The sequence below is a fragment of the Psittacula echo genome, assembly GCF_963264785.1.
Source record: "Psittacula echo genome assembly, chromosome: 2".
Taxonomy (NCBI): Eukaryota; Metazoa; Chordata; class Aves; order Psittaciformes; family Psittacidae; genus Psittacula; species Psittacula echo.
Window position 1 is genome coordinate 1,388,694 of NC_137737.1, and position 23,995 is coordinate 1,412,688.

Sequence of the window (23,995 nt, forward strand, 5' to 3'; positions counted from 1 at the left end):
ACTTTCTGAGAACACCGCTCCTTTAGTGGAACCTCTCAAAATCAGCCTGCGGCTGAGACACTGTAAAATTCCTGCCATTTTAAAACAAACTCTATGCCTTTTTGCTAACCAGAAAGGGCCAAGCTGCTGTTTAATGGATATAACATTACGCATGGCAAACACATAAGAGAGTTTTACATAAACCTCAGCATTCACAGCTTTAAGCCTCTCCAGAACTTTCACTCATTTCCATCATCGAGTCGAGCACTGTGTGCTGAGTTTGGTTCACCTCAGTCAAAGGTGAATCAAGTAGCTACTCACATTATTAAAATGGTTTTTTTCATAGAATCACAGAACCGTTTGGGTCCGAAGGGATGTTAAAGATCATCTAATTCCAACCCCCTACCACAGGCAGGGACAATTTCATCCAGGTTCTTCATACTATCCCCAAAACCAATATCTCACTGCACAGTTAAAACACACAAGCATTATGAACGTATTACAGGTCTGCAGTTCTAACTCTGAGAGAGATACTGACCTGGGAGAAATCTGTCAGCAGAAAAATATTGTCAGATGCCTATTAACTGAAATAATGTCCTATATAACATTTACTAAGTTAAAGTCATAGTGGAATCCATTACCACAGTTCTTTTCCTCTGTAAGTCCTTTAGAGCGTGTGTAAGTGTAAACAATTTTCTCTTTATTTCCAGCGCTGCTCCTCACATGTTGCACTTCAAAATGATAGTTTTCCACAGTGGGATATAAGGCATCTGTATGACACGGTTCCAGGAAACGTGCAGCAAATAATATAAATGCCTAAATAGGGAAACAAGAAAGAAAATTTGTTTTGGAAATGATCCTGGAATAAATTACAGTAAATCAGAAAAATTAGATGATCACCTAACTCGTGACAGAGGTGAAACTTTCAACCCATCTAAAGCCATCTTCCTATTTTCTAAACAAGCCTCCGGCCTGTGTGACCGCTGTGTGGAACTGCCACTGTACTTTGGAAAGGGGACAGCCGGGCAAAGAGATTCAACATTTGAGCATTCAAAGCTGTACAAAGCAAAACTAAAGAGACCGTGTTGTTCTCTTTCTAGACAGAAACGCAGACTTGCATTTATGATAAAATAATTAGAAGGGTTTTTTCACGGTTTTGTTGGTTTTGGTTTTTTCCCAAAACAGAAGTACCTTTGAATTCAACAGATACTCACAGGCAGCGTTAACAAATGCCAATTCCTTCTTCAGCACTGGTACCTCTGCCAAGTTTGTCAATTACAATGAGTGATTTGTCATTAGCGTTTTGTATGGTGTATGTTATCTAGGAAAATATTTCCTGTGTTACCGCCCCTACAAATGCATTTCTGAAGAACCCCCATTAGGAACAGTGCTGCTCAGAGAGATGCCCAGAGGGATAATCGAGGAATACTCTGCCTTATTCGAATGAAACTTAATACAGAAATTCTTAAAAATCGTGCCAGAGCCATAAATTTTACCTTGTCACAGCTTTCCAACAGCTGCCAATTCTAATCAAGCGAAGACTCCTCTTGCAGCATTCCTACTCTTGTCCATTGAATATATCCCTTTCCCTCAAAACTGTATCAGTTCGGGAAAGGGAACTGAGGGAGCTTAGGCTCATCGAAGGTCCAAGAAACAACAAAACGTCAAAACTACTGTCCAACAGAGCATTGATTTTCATTTATATTGGCATATCTTGTTATTTAAGATATGCCCTGGGTTTCTGTGGTTTATCATCAAGTAACAGATGACAGCTGAATTTCTGACTACTTTCTAAAGTACATTCCTTCAGTGGAAATATACTAGTACAATTCTTGTTAGCCTAACAGTAAAAATGGGCCTTGGACCCTGGCTTAGCCATGTTTAATGCCTCTTTCATTTCCTTCAAGAATGTTGATGAGCTGTTTCTATATCATCATCTGTACCTATTCTGGTCAATATTTGCTCTGCTATTCAAAAGGAACGATACCCTGCTGGGACACAGGAACCTACGAAACAAGTAAAATACGAGTTTTCTCGTATCAGTGTGACATAACAATCTGCCTGAAAATGTCAGCGGGGAAAAATGTTGGGTTTACACTGGGTCATTGTGCATTGTTTCACACTGTTCAATCCTATCTCCAAATTGCTCACAACCTATAAAACAAAGACCTGATCTGATTCATTCTCACCAAGCTCTTTCCTTTTCTGAAAAGGAAATTGCACCTCTTGTACCTCAATCTGCTCTTTGATGCTTGCTTCATATTTATTCATGATCACATCTTCTCTTACCTTTGTTCCTTCCTTTGGCTTTCCTCTGCCTCCAACTCCTTCAACTACTTTTTGGTAATGCTTTGTATCTCATTCTTTCTCACTCATTTTCCATCTTTTTGCTTTTTCTTGCTCAGTTCTTGGTATGGCTCTGGATGCTGGGGTATTTGATGTCCTTTAAACATTCTCCTGGAAGTCTGGCCTCCGACTCATTGCTCCAGCTCTAGTGCACAACTAGTTAAAGCTCTCAAACATAACCCTCAGCATCTAACCAAGTGCCAGGATCTCCCAGTTCACTATTGACCTTGTGTAACCTATAAACAAATCCTCCTCATCTTCGTAACAACAAGCCGTGATAATTCTATGGTTTTTAACCAAATCAGGTATAATAGCATAACAGCAACTTCCTTTATCTAGCCTGCTAACAGCAGAGAGCTGTTTCCTATACAAGACTGTCCCTCTGTGCCATTCCTTTAAAAATGGAAGTTTCCTTAACAGTTCTTGAAGATTAATCAAGTTAGATCCATTCACCAGATTAAAAGGGTGAATTGTCTTGGACAAGGTCTATGCATTTATATTTATGTCATAAAGAACCTAAATTGAGAGCAGCTCTCCACAGTAACATGGGAGCAAACCATAATTAAATACGATTCATCCCTGCTGTCCATATAGCAAATAAAACACTTCATGTTTGCAAGACATTTGTATTTCTCCTCTTATGACTGATTTGTAAATCAAAGATATTCTGTAACTCAAAAAGCATGCTATTTAAACTGTTTAAATTCAAACCATTGTTCAAATTTCTCCAATTGATTCACCCTTCGGTAAGGCCTAGAAATCCTGACAGATGTTTCGGAGGATAAAACCAAAGAAAACTGCAGCAGTTGGACATGAGCAAGCCAATATTAACCCCCCATTTCTCATTGTTCAGACCTATTTAGGAGCTTTACAGTGTAACAGAGTCTTTGCAGCCAATTTAGGCAGCACAATGGTAACTTTAGGATTAGGAACAAAACCAAATATAACTTCTTGTCTACGATTAAAAGCTACAGAAAGCATCCAAAAAACCTGTCAGTTGCACTTGCTATTATCTCATGTACAATTTCCCCTTACTCAGCTTTAAATAGGTTAAGTTTAAGAACATAGATATCCTGCTGTTGAGATCATACCCATAACTGTGGATGCGCTGCTATAAACATACCATTTCAGTCTGTATTAGTAATGCCACCATATCTTTATTCCGCTCTCAAACCAATCATATGCTCATCCTTAATGATGCACTACTTAGTCGTTTGCATTCAAATATGCATAGGAACACCCAAAAGAATTACCATAACAGTTTTTATTAAAAAACCCCTAATGTACATGTTCTTTTCCCCAGTGCAGCTATGTTTTTCTTAAAAAGTACTGTATGTATCAAACATTTAAGGTTTATCCCATCACTATTGTCTCTGAAGAGCTGTCAAGCATCTCCAACTTTAATGAACTTCAGAAAAGCCTCAAGAGAAAGCTTTTAGCTTTCTAAATGTATGAGAAGAGGCTTAGTATTTTTCGACATGAAGACAACACACCATTAACAAGTAATCCTTGTGTTTAAAGCATTCTGTCAGGAATTATATCAACTCCAAATCCCAGGTGAGAATTCACACCCTGCATAAAACTAACCCAAGGTCACAAGATACATTATTCTGATGAACAGAGAGCACTTGGAAGTTCTGTCAACATTCATGCTTTTAACAGCTCTTTAAAGAGGTAATGGTGCAGATTAAGTACAAGCTTTTTGCCTCAGTATAATACACATTTGAAATTAAAATAAAACATGGAAGACCAGTATCTTTACATATTATTCTTCAGAAAAAGAAGAATCTTAAAAGAAAGCATTTAGTAGTCCACTTGTGCTTAAAATAATCAATGCATCAGAAAGCTGAAAGGAAACAAAACACACATACACATTTTTGTACACTGTGATCAGAAAGGTTAACATTATAAATGTTCAGGAATTGCACTGTATTTAGAACGCTCTCTAGAATCTGCTCCACTCCTACGTGTGGCTACTGAGGCTGCCTGACACAGTTCCTTTTCCTCTTTAATTGCCAACTTGTGGAGGCCCTTCAGGGATGAGTGATGTGAAGAAGGTTGTGATAAAGGACCAAGCAGAAGCCATGAATCCGGGCTGCTGCTCTGTATTGGCATCTTCACCTGCATCTTCTCCACTGTCTTCATCAATCCCATCATCCATAAGTCGTTCCTTTAAAAACAGAAATGGAAGCAATTCAGCTGCTTCTTTTCACAGCTCTGACATAAGGTCATCAACAGTATCTTCCTACATTAAGTAACTTCTCTCAGAACAACCTCCTGAAGAATAACTAGCATGAAAAGTTTGTGATTGAAGTAGAAGCCATCAGTAATTGTCAAACTAGAAAAATACAGAATTTAAGCTGCAGACACAACACTGAGGACCAAGCTGAAACCTCTCTGGTTAAATTGACTACATTTCATACAAGCTGACCTTCTGTCCAGGAATTACAGCATACTTTACAATATAATACCTAAGAGTCTCAGAAGACATGTCTGCTCTTACCATCTCTTCAAGATCAGGATTATTTGCATGTTGCCCATCAGGATTCACATCCACGTTATTGGCTGCTTGGTGTTGGCCTCCCTCTTGCCTAAAGGGGAACCATCCAGCTTGGTGTCTATGTAAGAAAATAGAACAGCTGAAAAGCTCTTTTCTGAAAGGAACAAAAAGGTTTTCCTGCTACAGCTAACTACTGCAGTACATTCTTCAAGTACTTTCAAATGAATGAGGCTACATGTGTTCAAGTGCTCAAGGGCAGGTTGGATGGGGCTTTGAACAACCTGCTATAGTGGAAGTTGCCCCTGCCCATTGCAGGGGGTTGGAACTAAAGCTGGAACTTCAACAGGTCCCTTCCAACCCAAACCAGTCTGTGATTCTATGATTTTTTTGCAACTCTTATTTGGCTATTCTTTGATATCTGGATTAAGAAGGGTCTTGCCAAGAGCTAGCATTTACATTTCAGAAGTGCTGTTCACAGAAGATGCATCTCTGTTCTGGAAGATAAATAATCTACTATGACTAAGTGATTAAATATGTAGAACATTCTTACTGGGTCTCCTCCCCATTTTTAAGCACTTAGTTTTCTATGAAAATTAAGGCTACCTTTGAAAATTAATCTTTAAAGTTGTTTTTCTGTGGAAAAAAAAGAACGTAAGCTTCATCTAAGGCTTGAACCACATTACCATTGTAAATTAAATAAGCCTCTCCCTATGTTTTCAAGTGTCTATATTCTGATCTCAACTATTCTATCTGCATGAGATACAGAACAGTCCTTGTGAGGACTAAGACTACAATGTAAAGAAACTCTTGGTGAATGAGATCAGTCTGAAATATCAAATATTACTGCTGTTTTCCACTTCTATTTACATCACTAAGGTATTTTCCTATAGAAAGGGAAATGGTAACAGTACTGCTATTTCTTAGTAAAATAGAGAGTGTCCTTAGGTCTTTATTATGCATTGTAAAGAAATGTCCCTGCAATTCTATGAGGTCTTGTACCCACTATTACAGCAGCACTACCTTAACTCTTCCTAACACAATTTACTACATATAACCCATGTTATGAACATAAATGAGCTTTGCTCTGCAAGCTTCCTTCATATCCAAGCACAAATACAAGTTTTAATATATGCAAGCATATGCTTGACCTATATGAACTTCTTGCCTCTCACCCCCACTTTCTAAATTTCCATCCCCAAATTCTATATTTCTACAACAACTGATCTCTTTAATATCACCAACACTTAAGAGCACCGTGTTTCAGGTATAAATGGTATCCAACTTACTGTAAAAATGTTTTGAGAATTACTACTTTTTTCAGATCAGCTTCTCTACTTGTGTGAATACACACACCCACCATACTGTGAAGGAGCATTGCCTAAACTTTTGCATCTGAACAGTATTTCCTTTTCAGTTTAAACGGCTTACACACTAGCACCATACTCCACATTCAGATCTGCAGCTAGACCCAACTGTTGTACTCACAAATAAACCAGCAGCATGGCTCCCATTACCATGACAAATCGACTGAAGGAAGAATAGAAGTATACAATGCTCAGAAGAATTGCTGCTCTGGAGAACGTGTACATCCAGTCCAGCCAGTCCCGGTTGAAATCCTCCTCATTCACTACTGGGCCACCCTGTGCGTTCATCTGAACATTTGGGTTTACAGGCCTGTTGTCCTGGACGGCTACATTTGGCACTGCTGCGGGCTCATTTGCAGGAGCATGTCCTGAATTTACAGCCTGGGCAACTGCAGATCTCACTGGCTCAGTGCTGGAAGTCACTTGGGCTGAAACAGCAGCTTGGCTATGAATTGAAACATAAAACTGGTTTGTCAAAAAACATGCATCAAAATTGTTAAGCCTATTTTTGTCTTCTTTTCTACACCAATAAAAACATTTCAGACGTAATATATGTAAAAACAAACGGCGCACTCCCTTAAATCTTTACTTGTCAATACATTAATTCCAGTCCAAAACTGGATTTCATGATTTGCTGGACAAAACTTAGTGTAAAGCAGCACAGCCAAACAAAATAAACAGACATTTTGATTCTGCAAAAAACACTGAGGTTTTTAATACCTTCATTTCATCAGTGTGACTTCGGTGCCACCTAAGATAATGCAGACTTACTATTGCATGTAGTACTGACGTGCATACATTTGTTGCCACCAGATCATCTGTAAGGGACTGAATGTAGGATATATAGAAAATCCAGCAGGAACGCTTTGGCCTGGAAACTGGTTACCTATATTGCTAGAAAAGGATTTAAAGAAAAACATTAATTTCTAAATTGCCACATTATAAAATGCACCGATACTAAAAAACTATTAAAGTAGCGTATCACTGTGAACAGACACCAAGGAATCAGCATGAGCAAAGACAAACTAATCTTTCAGACACAGCTTCTGAAGATTACAACTAACACCATAAATTACTTACTTCCCCTTCTCCACCCCTTCAATATTTTAAGTGATTCTCCTCTCTATGGGCTTTTAACTCTTTCACATGCAAGAAATACAAAGCTCCTATACTTAAGTTTTAGGTTTGTTTATGTCTGCTTTTAAACTTCATAGCCTCTCTTACCTCCTAGAGCATATAGCATGTTTTGACAAGATTTCCAACTGTTTCCCCAAAGATTTGGATGTAGGGAACTGTAGCAAAGCAGGACATCTTTCAGGACAGCATGAGAGTATAAAGCATGAAGAAAACCTTATTCACACTGCAGGCAGCAAAAGCTGAGACTGCTGTAATAGCACTGCAGACTACACCTTTCCCTAAGTAAGGCACTCCCTGCAAAGATATCACCAAGAGATTTCATTAGTCTACCAGGCACTCAAATATACAAGATATGCCCAGAAAAAAAGATGGGATCTTTTCCATGTTACACATAGTAAGTATTTCACTGTGATTCTGGACAAGTCTCCCTAAAACTGTTTGGTACGTTTGTGTTTAGTCATAACATGTTTTGACAACAGTCTGGGAAAAAAAAACAACAACAAAAACAAAAGCAAAAGCTACTCTCCTGACACCGCATTCAAACTGAGATAGTCATAGGCAGTACTCTAGGTTTCTTTCAAAACCTGAAAGGGTGAACTGGCAGCCTTGCTGATGCTACTTATTTATGCATGGTTAACATGATGGAACAACGAAGCTGTCAAGCTGGCACTGAAAAACATCAATCATGCTTTTATCTTTATGGCAGGTAAGAATGTGTTTTTCTATACCCTGAACTGGCCAACGCTGAGAAATGAGGCTCCTCCAAAATCCATAGAACACTGACCTTCAAAATGTACAGTTGATTCAACTGTTCTACATGGGTGTTATTAAATGCCACATTGTAACAAATCACTGAGCAAGGTCTCAACTTCAATCCCTCAATGTGGGGATGCAAACAGGCAGGACAACTCAGGTGTTCCAGCACACTTACTCCTCCGGCTCAGTCACCAAGCAGCAGTGCTACCCGACTTGCCCGAGTTCTGCAGGAATTCACCAACTCTTTTTCTCAGCAGTTATGGATTTCAGAGTGGCTGTTGTTTAATACTGCTAAGCTGAGCTCAACAGAAGATGACAGGCCTATGGGCTAACAGCTCTCCCTTACAGATATGTCTTTTACAGGACTTGAACCTCTACTTTCTTCCAAACTTTTGCAAAAGTCGCTTTCTTGATGTCTTAGAGCTGAACAGTAGATTAAGAAACCAGTCACCAAAGACAAACCACAAAAGATTTCAGTTATGTCATGTTCCTGCCTTTCCCATTCCCATTTTTTTTTCTTTTTTCCCCCAACAGTTTTTGCAGGAGGTGGGACTTTTTGAGAAGCAAAACTAAACTTTTCGAGGTCTGACTCCATTAGTGAGGAAAAAGTAAACATCAATATCCAGGAACTTCAGGCTTGGAGTGCCAACTAGCACAGCAGTATTTTGTTTGCTCATCAAAAATCAGAATGAGGCAGATGTTGTCAATTATGCAGCTATTACAGCTGCCAGGGTATTAAGTTTGCTTAGGAAATACAGGAACAACTCTAAACAGTGTGATGTACTTCAGCGAGAACAACCTCTCTAAAGGAAGAGGTCCCTCCCAGCAAAGCAAGCTGGCTTGCTGGTAGGAGAAAAAAAAGTAAAGCAGCACGAGTTTTCTCTTCACCTTTTTCCAAAAGCAGGAGAAAGAGGCAGGAAGCAGTGTATTTCAAAAGACGGGCACCGGAGCAGAGAAGCAAATGGAATAAACATAAGCATTCCAAACAAAGCAGAAGAGAGAGCAGAGAACAGTTAGGTCGGAAAACAATCAAGGTTCCAGTGGTAGAGGCAGCTTCAGAATATTCTTAAAAGAAGGAGGTGTGCTACTCCTTAAATGGCTAGAAAGCTCACAATTACTTCTTCTGGTCTTTAGAAGACACCTAAAATGAGCTAATTGGGATCTGATTTAAGGGTAAGGTCAGACTAGTTCGCTAGTGTCACCATGAAGATACTGCTCACCATCAGTGAAAAAATAAGACTTTCTATTCAGACTTAGAAGCTCCATCTCTGTCATGTGCACGACTGACAATAACTGCATTTGTTAGTGACCCTGACCCACAAAGACATATCATTTACTGTTTGTCTCATGTGAGCCTGGGATATCAACTTAAGTGCCATTTCAATATTGCCCACTATGTTATTTGTTACTTGAAAGGAAGAAAAATACAGCAAGCAAAGGCTACTAATGAAGCAAGGTATTTCTGTGTTAGAACATACTACATGCTGGCAGCGTGTCATTTTGCTGTTCACTTTCAAATATTACTATGTATGCTGTATAAAAACCAAATGGACTGATAACATGTGACAAACAATCACACTGTCTTAATGTTTCTTGTGTTGTTCACTGCTTCCAAGTACTCTCCACTCTGAAATGCAAGCCAGCTCAGGACGGAGCCTGTCTATTCTGTTTGTACCTGTGTAGCACACCTACTAAGCCCATGGGAGCAGACAATGCTGTGCTTGCTCTCCACAGCAAAAGACTAACTTGGTAGATAAATAAACTATTTTTTGCCCCATACCCCCAAATCTAGACTTTTAGAAAACAGCACTTACAAAAGCTCAAAAGCAAGAGGAAGTTTCAAATTGCCACCTTCTTCCTATTTTAATAACATGAATTAGCTATTTTCCCAAGGAATATTCAACAAGCACAATGAAGCTTTGTGCCAGGAACAAAAATAACCATTAACAACATCATTTAATCATGTTACTTATTTGCACAAATTACTTGAATAATGAAAACGTTGCAAAATGCTCAAGAAAACTGATCCTCACACGCGTTTTTAAACATCTAGAGACCTTTCCCTACAGTAGAGCCTGTAGCTCATCACACAGCTAGAATAAAAGTGTTTGGTCATGAAACAGTAAGAAAAATCCACAAATCAATGCAAATTCTGGCTACAAATATTCATTATTTCTAACAAGTCTCAGTCTCTGTATAAATCACATTAAGGCTACATTTCATCGCCCAAAATGGTGTTTAAGAGAGCAGCTAAAAACTAGAAGACATTTCTTATTGCTGGAATACAAGCAGCAGTGTCCTGAAGCAAACCCAGGTGTATCTGAGAAGATTACTGACAGCGTTAAACAGGATTTCTCAAGAAGACAGCAGACCATAGCAGGCATTGGCATAGACTATTTAGAGTTGAGCAGAACCAGTGCTCAGCAATCTGCAAAGAACTAACTTAAGTTCTGATTGTGTTCCACTGAATTACTTCTGCAAAAAAGACGTAAGATTAATTAGAGTTCATTTATGTTGGCATTTCTGTTCAGATCAGGAATACATTTCCAAAGCAAATCACTTCCTCTTACTATAGTTGTGTTTGCACCACAGAATGTTTTTGGATCACCAAGTGGATTCCTTTCGGATTACACTATACTGAAAGATGTAGTTTAGGTACATTGCCAGTGCACCTTAGCCACAAACAGGCACCTATTCCAGGTGACCAAACTAGAAATAGTCCAAGTAAGACAGAAAACCCTGAAGTATGTGCCATGTTGATGGCTGGTTCTCAGCACCTCTTTCAGTCTACAGATCCACTCCTCTCAATCCACATACTTGCTAATGCAGACATAAAAATACAGAAAAATACGAAGTTACTCTTTCTTTCAAACACAGCTGTGTATTTTAACAGAATTATTTCAGCTAAAAGACTCAACGAATGTTCTGATCCCTCACTGGAAGTCCATAGCCCACTGAGTTCACTGCATACTGACAAAACACTCAACTCTTAAAGTATGTTTACCTGAAAAGCCAATTAGAAAAACATTAAACTTCTTACAGGTTACACAACACACAATAAAGTGCTTCTGGAACTAACTGGATTGATTTACATAACACCAAGCAGAAATCTTGACAGCCAAGCGAGTATCACCTAGCTTTCTCCTAAAGGCAAATATCTTCTGGAGAGATGCATGTGGTCAGAATAATGTAACTACTCCAATTTCTGTCCAGCTTTTTATCTTTCAGATAAAAAATTGAAAGGACTTGAAAGAATTCAGGATGAAAATGAGCGAGAGCAGTAAAGTCTAGGTTAACTCTAAAAAGAAAGCGTGTAAATTGAGCTGAAACTACATGGATTTTCAACAGTCCTTGACATCTGTTTTCCTTCCAGGAACAGAAGGAATTGTCACTGTTAGCAGGTTCACACGTTCGGTTTGTTTCAACATTCTCCAAAGAAGAACTCTAGAATCTATACAATACCAGGAGAATGCCTGGTATTAAAAGCTCCTGAAGCTGCTTTGTAAGTAAAAAAGACAGAATTTTGAAGTTACACAAAAGATCTGATCTGGAAATGTACACTAGTTAACATTCCATTGGTATATATGAAAATACTTTACAATTCTGTTTTACATATACTTGTACTTACATGTACTCAAAATACCTGCATGTCATTTCTACAGTTGAATCCACTATGGAGAGGTGAAGAGTTACATCTCTTCTGTGTCAAAACCTAAGAACCATCGTATTTTGATAATAATTAAGTGTTGATGATTACAATAAAGCACTGCAAAAGGCAACCAGAAGTAGTAATTTTATCAGTTACATTACTAACTACACGTTCACTAGATAAGTATTACAGCTGCACTTATTAAAAGAAAGCTGAGGGCAGAAAGCAGCCTGAAGGGGAGCACCAAGAACACTTATTCTGATTGACTCCTGGCTAAAAGTATTAACGTTCATACAACAATGTTTCTAAAGTGACTTACGCTTCCATATGAACTAGTCAAATCATTTTGCATACTGTGAAAGAAACATAATTGTAACTGAACATTTACAGTACTTGAAAGAGTATCAAAGAACTGAGGATTGCTTCAATCTCACTTACCCTTGCATTACATAAGGGAACTGGTGGCTTAGTATGGGATTGCTTTGCGCTTGTGGAAGATTACGATGCCTCACTCCATCTGCACTAGTGTTCGAAGATGTAGATGACGCTTCTTGGTTTGTGGGTGAGGAAGCGGTTGATCCAGAACGGCCTAAATTCTTGAAAATAAATAAAATTGAGGTCAGGGATCTCTCTGCCACAGTTACAAGATTTCCTGCTGTGTCTTAAAAATCTCTTTGCTTTAGTATTTCATCACAAGTTTAATGGAGAATATAAGCACCAGGCAGGTCTTGAGGGGTTTTATTGGGCCTGACAAGACTTAAGTAAAAACAGAAATTGAAAATTGCACGCAGGTACACATAAGACAACAGTGAAGTTTCCAGAAAGACTTGACACTTGACAGGTCCCAGAGAAAACCACAAGTCACTGGGAATCATCTTTTCAAAAAGCTGAACCAAACTAAAGCTTAACGAAAGAATATTTAGCAGCAATAAAATTCTAGTGGCTATCCTTGACAAAAATAACTAGAACTTCCAGATATGACTTTATATTCAGAGACAACAGTGCCTGCAGTGGCTTAAAATACCATTCCTCTGTCCTTGCCTTCAGTTTCTCCTTCTACTCATCATCTTCACTGTGACAGCTGCCCAATCCAAACTGCTGGGAGGTGGAAACAGGGAAGCAGCAAGGAACTACTTAGGATCCCAGAAACACACCTAAAACTGGCGTGTCAGACCTTCAATGTTTTCCTAGATCAATACTTAACCCTGGAAGCAGGCCAATAGCTGGCTTTTCTAGATTATGTGTCACCATAACAAGACTGCAATTTTGCCACTGAGATGCATTGTTTTAGTTTTAATTTTAATAAATCCCCAAATCCTGTTGCTAAGCATTACTGTAATGTTTACTCAGTAGAAAATCATCTTCAACTTTGACAATCCAGGAAGTGAGAAGGTGCAATTACTTAACACATCCAGATCACATCTACCCTGCAAAGGAAAACTTAAAAATTTACCCCTAGACAGCGGGGGAAATAAAAATTAGAAACAAATGGAAGAACAAAGGCCATTCAAGCTTTGGGTTCAGGTTGTTTCTTCGAAAGTACTAAGAACTTAACACTGTGCATACAGACTACTTTAAGCGGTCATTAATATAGCCATTTAAATACAACATTTACAACTGAACTACATAGCAATAAAACGATGACAAAGCAGGCCTCCCGTGTCCTGTTTGAAGATATAAATATAGCCTTTGAAAAGACAATGTAACCACTGTCCACCCTCTACTATTCCTTCAACTGTTCGTGTTTCTGACTGTCTCACTGCAGTCCATACAGTACCCTATAAACAGAACAAAGACAGACAGCTTAGTACCAGAAGGGTATCTCCCATACGCTGGTAATTGACACAGTGCAGATGAAAGTGCCTACAATGGTACTTAACCCTTTCCTTAGTCCATTACTATTCCTCACATCACTGCGAAAAGCCAAGAGAATTACAGTAATGACGACCAAGTCATCAACAGAAATACTAACTTCATTTCTGTTAAAACAGAGTACAACCAAAAAACAGCATCATTTGAGGACAGCGTAAAGAGGGGAAGACTAAAAACACCCTAAACCAGAGTGTTCTGTGAATAGCTTAACTAATAAAATGTTAAGAACACTTGCCACTGCTCACTGTCTTACAGATACTTATCACTGCCTTGAAGCCAATCCCTGTCAAGCAGAATGAATGCTGGCCAAGCCCCATCTGCCTATTTCACAACAAGGGCACTAATTTGACTGATGTCTCTTCAGCAGCACAAATTTCCACAAAACCAATTGGATCTTTTATTCTTCTTGAATCTCAATACACTGCTCAATTTCTGCCAAAGATACAGGGATATGAAGAGAAAGAAAAACGTAGTTCGCAATAAAGAAGTGTTAAAAACAAAGAATAGCTTACAAAAGTAGTGCTTTATCATCTAATAAACATAATTGTGTTAGAGTTTGAAAAAAAGATGGTCTTTGTTTAAATAAAAGTGACACCCTTAAATAATCCAACTGTACAATTTCATAGAACATGTTCTACTTTCACCATACCCTTTTACAGTGTAGAAGAAATACATGTCCTGTGTAGGAAAAAATAACCCAACTCACTGAGTTATTGCTGGAGGCTGAAGTTTCATGACCTTCTCTACTGGTGGTGGGTTTTGGAGAACTTGGGGGTGTCCGGGAAGTACATACCAGATGAACCATATGATATTCATCTTGCTAAAAAAAGAATAAAGACACTGAAGAGCTAAAGCAACAATATTTGAGCAATTTACAAGAAAAAAAGTCTTAAAAAAAACCCCAAACAAACCCAACACTATCAAAGTAGCATTTGCAGTCAGTAAAGAAACATTATACAAAGCAAAGAGCATAAAGCAAGTTTTGAGTCCAGCACATGAAAAGTTTACTGCTTCACAACCAGTGTTTTCTTACCAGCAGTCCACAATAACATACTGAACATCTACTTACCCCTGGTCTTCCCCAGAACCAGCGGAAGACCACATGAGGAAACATGAAACACATGAGGAAGTATATCACAAGCTTTAACCCTAATTTTGGAAAAATCTCAAACCCCTTAAGGGCTGTTTCCCTGAAATTACAAATGATTCCATTTGCAGTGAGATCTAATGAAGACTGTTAGGCAATAAACACATCAGGGTAAATTAATTCCACAAGCAGACCAAGATTAAAAACAAAATGTACCAGACACTGCCTCCACCTCACTCCAGACGAAGCTTTGCTCAAGCCTAACTGGCAGACACCCAACTGAAGCATCCCTGAAGATACTTCACACTCAGGAAATGCTATTCAAAGCGCTAGATGCGAATTGAGGGTTCAAACTTAACTAAGGGAGACTGAGATGAGCTCTTAGGCAGAAGCTCTCTTCCCTGTGAGGGTGCTGAGGCACTGGCCCAGGGTGCCCAGAGAAGCTGTGGCTGCCCCATCCCTGGCAGTGTTCAAGGCCAGGTTGGACACAAGGGCTTGGAGCAAGCTGCTCCAGTGGAAGGTGTCCCTGCCCGTGGCAGGGGTTGGAGCTGGAGGAGCTTTAAGGTCCCTTCAACACAAACCAGTCCATGACTCTAAATATTTGAAAGTGACGAAGTGAATGAGTGGCACTACTTGAAGCCATGTCAGCATGCAAGTAATCAGCCCATACCAATTCTTCATGAATATGCTTCCCCACCCAACATGGATGCCCTAACTTCCATCTGAAGCTATTTCAGTGTACCAAATGAAAACACTCTATTATATCAGCGTGCCTGAAGCTTATACGGCCATAGCAACAAGAATAGCTACGACTGGATTTAAAATGCACGCTATAGCTTCCTCAGTAACCAAATTTTAAACAAGAAAAACAACAAAAAGAAGCCCGTGTCCTCTTCTGCAATCAGCGTGGTGCAGTCAAGCTGCAGTATTTACTGAGATAACATTTAGCAATGCTGGCTTTGGATTTTCTTTTAAACTGTAAAAAAAATGTTAAAACACACACTTACTCAACTGGGTAACTGTTTTTATATACCACTGTGCATTACCGCTAGCATAGCCTCTCCATAGTCACACTGACCTAAGCTCTTCTGCATTCATCAGCTTCTAGCCCCAGCACAGCCTCATTATTAAGTGCCATTTCTTACCAGTCAGTGATAGTAAGTGATGACTGGACAGCACTCAACACAGGTGATCAGCACTCTGACCACGTCAAAAGCCTTTAACCTAACCAGCTACCTTCTTTCTAGATAAGATTTCAAGCCACTTGGAAAGGCAAAGGAAGCTAGACATATTACTTGCAAGCTTACACTGTACACCTTTATCCAGTATGACAGTTTATTGTTGTATATTCCTATGTATACATAACATGACAAGCATCACTATGCTTGAAGAGTGTCACAACTTCCAGCCTCAAGGTATTTTCTATCAGCAAAATGACACTGCTCCATATCAAAGAGCAAGTATCACAAAGCTAAATGGGGAGACTTACTAAATCCTCAGACAGTATTAGGAATTTAGAGTTAATCAAGTGGGAAGAATATGGCAGAGAATGAGAATGAACTTAAGAGTAATCATATCTCTTTTCCAAAAGCTTGAGCACAAAAAACTCCTTCCAATACAGATGTTCAACTTTATGCTTAAGGCTGATGAGTATGTTTCTAAATTCACTAAATTTCTTCAACTAAACCCAAGGCCCACAGCTACTAATATGCCTTTAAAGTCAAATATAGACCCTGTGTAATGAAAGATGATATTACTTAGCCAAAGTTTCTCCTCTAGCACATAAGGCAAAGTTAGAAATCACATTTCCCAAAATCAGTGTGCTGTAAGCAGGCCAAGTGAATTTAAGGGTTTCCGACTTCATTTTGTTCTTAACAAACAAAACTAAGCATTGAGTCAAGTTATTATCAGTACATCCATGAACTTTTCAGTGGTACAGGACATACACTGGCTGGCAAAAACCCAGCTCTGGTTTTCTAGTAAACCTATACATACTAATTTTCAATCACTTTTTGGTAAGCAGCTAAATACAACTTAAAAAAATCTATTTCAGAATGAACATTTGCAAGTAACAACAGTGTTAGTCTGCTCAAGCAATACTCAAGATTCCTCTGCATCAGTTTCTCTGTTCTGAAGACTGGAGTTCAGTTCCTATTTTCACTAAAGGATTATTCTCTTTAAGACATTTTCCTTCATAGCAAATATTAAGATTAACCCACCCATTCTTGCAGTCTGACTTTTACCTCATTACATTACAAAAAAGTATTATTACCAATACGTGCGTACTGTTAGACTATTAGAAAGTCTACCTATTTCATAGTACCTGAAGTACTTTCCAGATACAGCTATTGATGCATCCTGATCTGTTTACAAGGAGCTTAAAACCTATTCAACACAATGCAGTATGTTTTCTGTTACCTGAATTGAGAAAAAGTTTTTGATAATCTGCCCTAAATATATTAGTCTACATATTTAAGAGCTTTACCAACTTAATGGAGTCGCTATTACTTGGTAGCATCAAACCAAACTACTTGAACCAGTTTGAGAACCAAGTGTATGTATTTGAAGATTGCCTACATGAAATGTCACGTGTATTCAGGATTTGGATTTAAGTGTTATATAAAGAATCCAAAGTTAGATTAGTAAAATTATTTCTTCCAAGATGAATGAGCAGAATAAAATTGTATATAAAAAAAAGATATATAAATATGGATATATATAAAAACAAAAGCCTCAAGAACAAACTAACTTTCAAACATCATCAGGAACAGTTAATAGCTGACAAAGCCAGGACAACAAACAGTTTTCCCAGCAAAACCATTCAGGAATTTAGAATTCTCATTTTGCATACAATACATTACCCTTAAGTTGCTTACACAAGAGACATTTTTAATGGCAGTTCTTGGATTTAAGTCTGTACAAGAAATGATGTTCCAAACCAACAAACCTGTTAAATGATTCCATCTACATTACAGTGGGAATTGTCCAAAGAAGTCACTCTACATTACATTATCACTTACATAGTCTGCTTGTTCCAACCAATTGGAAATGTGCCTCAATCCGCAAGGCTCACAATCCTACACACAAGGGATACTTACTTGAAAATACATTTTCCAGAACATATCAACATTTTATGGTTACATCTCTCAAAACAACAATGAAAATGTAAAGCTAAACAACACAAATCTAAATTCCTATTTCTCAAAAAGGGGGTTTGACCAAATATCATACGGTGTCGATATAAAGCTTACTTTTCTGAGAACATCTTTCAGCTGCAGATGATCAGGAAGCAGTCTGCCAGAATACACCAGTCTCTGATCCTTTGTAGACTAGGAGATGGGACAAAGAAAGGAATTTAGCTTTTTCCTGCTGTACAGATACACAGCTGGAGATAACATGTGCAGATGAGAAAACCCTTTACAATTCCAACCACCACCAGATAGCCTTAAAAACATTTCAGAGGCTTCACAGGTCCAACTCACACATTAATTCTGAAAAAGAATTCTGCTATTATGCACTCAACAAGAGTGCCAGAACAATTAACAACACTTAAATGGCAAATGCTGCTCAAGAAAACCATTAGGTAGATTCAAAAATTCCTTTCTTTTAAGATGATTTGTTCTTTTCCCTGCTCCCATTCCCAGGCACTTCCTGAGAAAGGAGACTGAGAAGTGGCTGGGGCAAAAAAATAATGCAAAACCAACCTCAAAATAGTTAGGACGATGGAATGGTAATTAAAATATGCAGAAGGGGGGCACAAATTTCCATCTCTTTCAACAACAAACTTCTCTTATTGGTTCCTGCCTCACATTCTCCCCCCCAAAAAAACCCAAAACACCCCCCCCCCCCAAAAAAAAAAAACCAGCACCCACAAGAGTAGCTGAACTACTGCTTTCATCTTAATACAATAGCAGTTATTACTTCAAAGAAAGCACTAACATAAGCAAGTGCTAAATGAAGATATTTAGGCTAACATCAGTGGAACAGACGGGCATTAACAGCATGAAATATCTAAAGAATGAAGACATGCAAACAGCTAGTCTTACATCCCACTTGCCCAGCATCCTGCTGCTCACTCTGCAGTCTTATTCATGCGAATACTAAGACATAAATACCTGAGATAGAGATCTCTGATTAAAAAAGCTTTCAGAGAAGTTTGATCAATCTTTTTTTTTTTTGCAATAGCCTTTTTCAGATTCCCAATAACTTCGCAGAACATAGAAAAGTTTGAGAATTTGGGTTTTTTTCCCCTGAATATAGCTACTTTAAGCACATGAAAGTTTACATTAAGTCTGAGAAGCTTTTGCTTTAACTTCCCCCCCAATTCATCCTAGCCGTTCATTATTACATGTGTCTTTAAAATATTAGTCCATAACCTGCCATATATAGTACAGAACTGTTTACCACTTCTATTGAAGAGTCATTTTTTATGTTCTCCTGCATTTTCCTGTATTTTTAGTCAGTGACATAATACACTATTTTTGTAAGGCTCACTACACAGAACTAGTTTGCTGCAGCTCCAATGAATAAAACACTGCAATAAATTCAACATCAACACTGTGCTATTTCTATTCACGTTTAAAACAGCAGCAAAAATGCCTGTCTCACGACAGACTAAGTTCAAATGAATGAACCACTTTGGTTGCTACTTTCAAGAGGGAACAGGTTGCTAGCAAAATACAAGCTTACTTGCATTTTATGTTTGGGAAAAGCCTTCTTAGAAAAACTAGAATTTGAAGCATGCATCAACATTACTGGAAACTTTGATTTCTTATAAGTAAGAAACTTGTTGCTTTAGAATCAGCAGTGGAACCAGAAGAAAAGTGTCAGAAACCTTGTCTTTGGGTCCTGAGATAGATTATCTGGAGATCAATTAGAATGGAGAAGCAGTTAAAACAAGCAAAACACAACAACAACAAACCACCCCCAAACTCCAAACCTTTGTATCATCACCCAACATGGCGATGGAGCACTCATAATACAGTTTTCTAGATGGTCAAATTCAGATTCTTCTCTTCAGTACCTCATGTATGTACCTCTCCTCAACTCCATCTCATTGACTACTCCTTAAATGAGTAGTACAATTTATTTTTTTCATACGAATACTTCACAGAAAAGAAACTGCTGGAGTAAAACGACCCCTCAAAGCTGTCTATTACACAGGCTTCAGTAGCGCCTTTCACCTCCCTACAAAACCACAAAAGAAAACGTTACACTTATGTTGAGTACTGTTACTCATATTAAGCTAGAGACATTAATGGGGACCATGAGGCCTTAAACCACATACTCCTCCCTACATAATTTAAATACCTAATGGGGCACTACAGGATTATCACTTGTAAGTCTCAGGGTGAAAGCCATCTTGGAATTCTGAGATGAGGGGCAGGGATTTACATTCAGATGGAAGAAGAGGTGACAAATGTGAAAACACATAGTTTACATTTATGCCAAAGAAAATAGAAAAGGCATTCAAGTGATCCTCTGTCAGAGGAGGTTCACTATCAAACCTCCTGCTTCAAGGAACAGCATGCTCACTGCTAGTCCAAACACTGAACTGTGATGGAAAAACACTTTAAAACATACATAAAGAATTAGAGTGCCCCCATTTTCACAAGCAAGCATGTAGCATCAGATAAAATGTGTCTAGAACCTGAACTTTACAGTGAGACAGAAGACAGTTTCCAGACCCTAATTCAAAAGGTACGTGTTTAAAACCAAGAATTCAACAGCTAGTGGTTTGGGTTTTTAATTCCATTTTTCAAGCAAGACTCCTGCTGCAATGCTTACCGAGTCCAAATTAGCTACACACAGCACACTACCAAAACCACCAAACGTGAGCTAATGCAGCAACTCCCTTTAGAAACACTGACAGTCTCTGAGCTATCCTGTTTCAGCTACAAGATATTTGTTATTTTGGTCACTCAGCCTCTCTCCCACAGGAAATAAGAATCCAAACCACCACATCTGATTAGAAATGCGGGCAAAGCATATGCTAGATGACAGGTACTACAGGAAATGAGAATTTAAAGTTCATGTGTCTGGGTGTAATCGATGCAGTGGTTAATGCACTGACTGCAAGAGCTGCCAGACTGACACACAGAGGTTGATTTCCCAAGTTTTCTTAAATAAACATTTCATTTAGGGACACTGTAACCGCAGTACTCCAGCTATGAAAAATTGGTCCAGTCAGGGGAAAAAAAAGATATTGAGGAATGTGAATCTTAGTATAGACTCACAAACTAATTTGATATTGTTCTAAACCCCACTTAACTCCTTCAATCACTTGCTAAAGTAAGTAACTTAGTAAGTTTAGTAACAACTAAACCAAGTTAAATCTGCCTATGACATTTGCATATGTTTAGCCACACCATTTACACAAATTAACCTGGAAAAATAACAAACACCACTGCCTCAGGGCCTAACTTGTTGTTTGCACATTTTAACCACCACATTTTCTGAAGATACATTCTTAATAAATTGTAAATTTAATGACAACGTTTAAAGTTACCATCAGTCTACTGACTATTTTACAGATGCTTGTAGAATAAGGTAAAAGTCACATGTAAAAACTTGAAAGACTATGTATATAGCAGGGATAGCAACTGATTTCTATTTCACACCCAGAACACTGCAATACCTGAGAGAACATCTGTGTTCTGATGCATTCTTAAAACAGCACTGTAATAGAAGTTGTTTCCAGGACCTATCATATTCAAGGAATGTAGAAATTTGATGGACAAGCTTTTGGCACTGATCTGGTTTAAAGAAAAATAAAGGGGGGGGGGAAGCACAGGTGCTCCTAAGAGCACAAAGATTTAGACAAATCTGGAAAAAACAGTAGCACACAATGTCAAATCCACTTTCTGATTTTACTATACATAGGTGTTTAATAGGATGTTTCATTTCTCCTCCCCATGTTCTTACTTTAATTCAAAGGTTCTATAAAATAAAAATACTCTGTTCATTTACTAGTTTAAATGCAAATACAGTAAATCCAGATTAAATTGGAACCATTGAGATAATTTACACGAAGGAACTCTTTATTCTTTAACCCAGCACAATTTTGGGGGATTCTGAACTAGTGATGTAATGAGAGGCATGCTGAGGAATTACTTTTCAACAGAACAAAGATGTTCCAGGAAACTGAAATTCAATATTCTAGTACTGGTTCAGACCTACACAGCGACATAAAAATCTCGTGTTCATTAAGGATTCTTCACAAGAAGCCCAATGTAACAAGATCATCGGGTGAGTCAGAAAACTAGTGCCTAAACACATCACAGGAGGAGACTCCAGTGACAAGGAAGTAGCAGCAATCAGCTGAAGTCGTGGATTTGTTTCTGTCACTGCAAATAGGCTCCCTCAGCAGAACATTACTCACAGCAATAACTAAATCCACAAACTCTCAAATACTGCTTAACAGAGCTCATGTATCCAAGACACAGCCTAAGTTGTTGATTGCTTGCCTTCTTTCTCCAAAAGGCAGAAACCTGCCCCAAGACACAAAGCTATTTTACCTTCAATCAACAATGCCAATAATTGTTCTATTAAATTAGGTGCATACTAATCATTTACAATATAAACACAACCTTTGTCTGATGCTTTCCACAGCAAGGTCTAGGCCTTACATGCTGCTGCTGCTTCAGTGTAGAAGCAGTCATTCCTTTTATATAGTTTTCTGGAACAGATTTTCAAGTATATTGTTCTCTATGACTAACAGCTACAGTATCATCTTTCTATTATTACCTGCATGGTTTTTCACAGTCTCTTGTCAACTGACAAGTCTAGAACTTAAAAGAGTTGACAAATAAACATTATTTTCCTCAGGAAACATAACAAAAGAAAACCCCCCAACAGGTCTTGATATTAAGGTTCAAAGTACAGTCACAACTGTCAGTCATAGAATATCTGAGAGCAAACTGTTCAGAAAACCCCACTGTTCTTTAAAGAGGGGAAAAAAGGGGAAGTAATTCTGGAGGCTCAACTCCATCTTTCAAATACTATGAACAAACATCTACCTGCTCCACCCCTCAGTAAATTCACTAGATGGTGATAACTTTAGCTGTATTGATTACACTGTAATCACTTTAGACAGAACTTTTCCATTTAGAGACCAATCTTAAGTTAACTGAGATACCCCAATTTCAGTTCCCCAAAAAGATGAATGAAGCCTAACTAAGTGTCTTTAGTGATGCCATCTTTGGGGATGCTACACTGTGATCTTCTTAAACCACAGGAAAGAGCAGCTATTTCGCATTGCCAGCTTCCCTGAGAGCTGAGTGCCAGGCATCACCTGTACACAAGCAGCTCTCCGGCACCAGGACTGTGTTTATCTTGCAGGGTACCTAAGGAAAGTCTTGACCAACTGCCCACGTTACCACAAAGCCAGTCTTACCGACACGACGAACAAAAAGGGCTGGCCACCAACTCACCGGCTTACTGGGGTACACCTTGGAGAGGTGAGACTTTAGCTTGCCCACAGTCCAGTCCAGAAAGCAGTTAATGGTCTGATCGGTGTATTTCTGGTTGGGGGCCTTGATGATGAGGGTCACCGGGTGATCCACGACGCTCTGGTCCATGCTGAGAAGAACCGGGCACACGAACCCGCTCAACCTTTGGGCACTCCGGGTAGTGGGGGGTTCAGCGGCCGGGGACGAACTTCCCGGGGAGGCTGCGGGCGCCCATCCCCGTCCTCGCGCTCACACGGCGGCGGCACCGGCCGCGGTCTGCCGCCAAGCAGAGAGAGGAGCGGCTCAGCACCTTCCGCAGCATCCCCCCGCGTAACCGCGGCGACAACGAACGCGCCCTCACCCCCTGCCGCCGCCCCCAACCCCGAGGGCCGACCGGGCCCTCCCTCACCACCCGCACCCACAGATACAAAAAGGAGGGTGGATAAGCCCCGGTACCGGAACGCGCCAGCCCAAGAGGGGCCGGACCCGACCCCTCCACCCGCAACACCACCACAAGCTCCGGCCGCGGTCGCCTGCGTAAAATGGAGACCGGAAGCCGGGCCGCGTCCCTCCGCTCTGCGCCGCTCCCCGCCGGAGGGCGCCCGCGACCCGGGCGGGCGGGGCCCGTGGCGCATGCGCACTGCGCCCCGCTCGTTCTCCCCGGTCGGGAGGGCGGGGCGTGTGCGCGAGGTGGGAGGAGCAACGGCGGTGGGCGGGGCGTGAGGCGGGAGGGGTGGAGCGGCGGGTGTCTGCGGGCGGTGCGGGAAGTTCCTCCGTGCGTTGCCCTCTGTGCGGCTGCGTTGGTAGGGCAGGGCTGGGGGCGGTTTGAGGTGGTGCTTTGCACCAGGGGCGTGT

At 39.6% G+C, this 23,995-nt stretch overlaps 1 protein-coding gene across 3 annotated transcripts; it reads right to left on the minus strand.

The window, feature by feature from the left end:
• Positions 1-264: 264 nt before the first annotated feature.
• On the minus strand, positions 265-23,753 carry HERPUD2 (HERPUD family member 2). Of its 3 annotated transcripts, XM_080612013.1 has the most exons (10): positions 23,597-23,753; positions 23,123-23,416; positions 17,942-18,019; positions 14,310-14,423; positions 12,170-12,327; positions 6,961-7,083; positions 6,311-6,634; positions 4,829-4,943; positions 4,447-4,495; positions 265-795 (listed from the first exon to the last, which is right to left on the minus strand). In XM_080612013.1, exons 2-10 carry the CDS (start codon positions 23,267-23,269, stop codon positions 713-715), a joined length of 1,191 nt encoding a protein of 396 aa, XP_080468139.1. In that variant the 5' UTR covers positions 23,270-23,416; positions 23,597-23,753; the 3' UTR covers positions 265-712. The 3 variants fall into 3 exon arrangements, with proteins under 3 accessions (XP_080468139.1, XP_080468140.1, XP_080468138.1); XM_080612012.1 differs by lacking the exon at positions 265-795 and having other exon boundaries at positions 3,123-4,495; XM_080612014.1 differs by lacking the exons at positions 265-795; positions 17,942-18,019 and having other exon boundaries at positions 3,122-4,495.
• Positions 23,754-23,995: the final 242 nt, after the last annotated feature.

Excerpts from the sequence above, each read along its gene's own strand:
- HERPUD2 (XM_080612012.1), bottom strand. The coding sequence starts at position 23,269 with ATGGACCAGAGCGTCGTGGATCACCCGGTGACCCTCATCATCAAGGCC. Across the intron at positions 7,084-12,169 it reads TTCCCTTATGTAATGCAAGG|CAATATAGGTAACCAGTTTC; the intron begins GTAAGTGAGATT and ends ATCCTTTTCTAG. Across the intron at positions 4,944-6,310 it reads GCCATGCTGCTGGTTTATTT|ACACCAAGCTGGATGGTTCC; the intron begins GTGAGTACAACA and ends TTTCTTACATAG.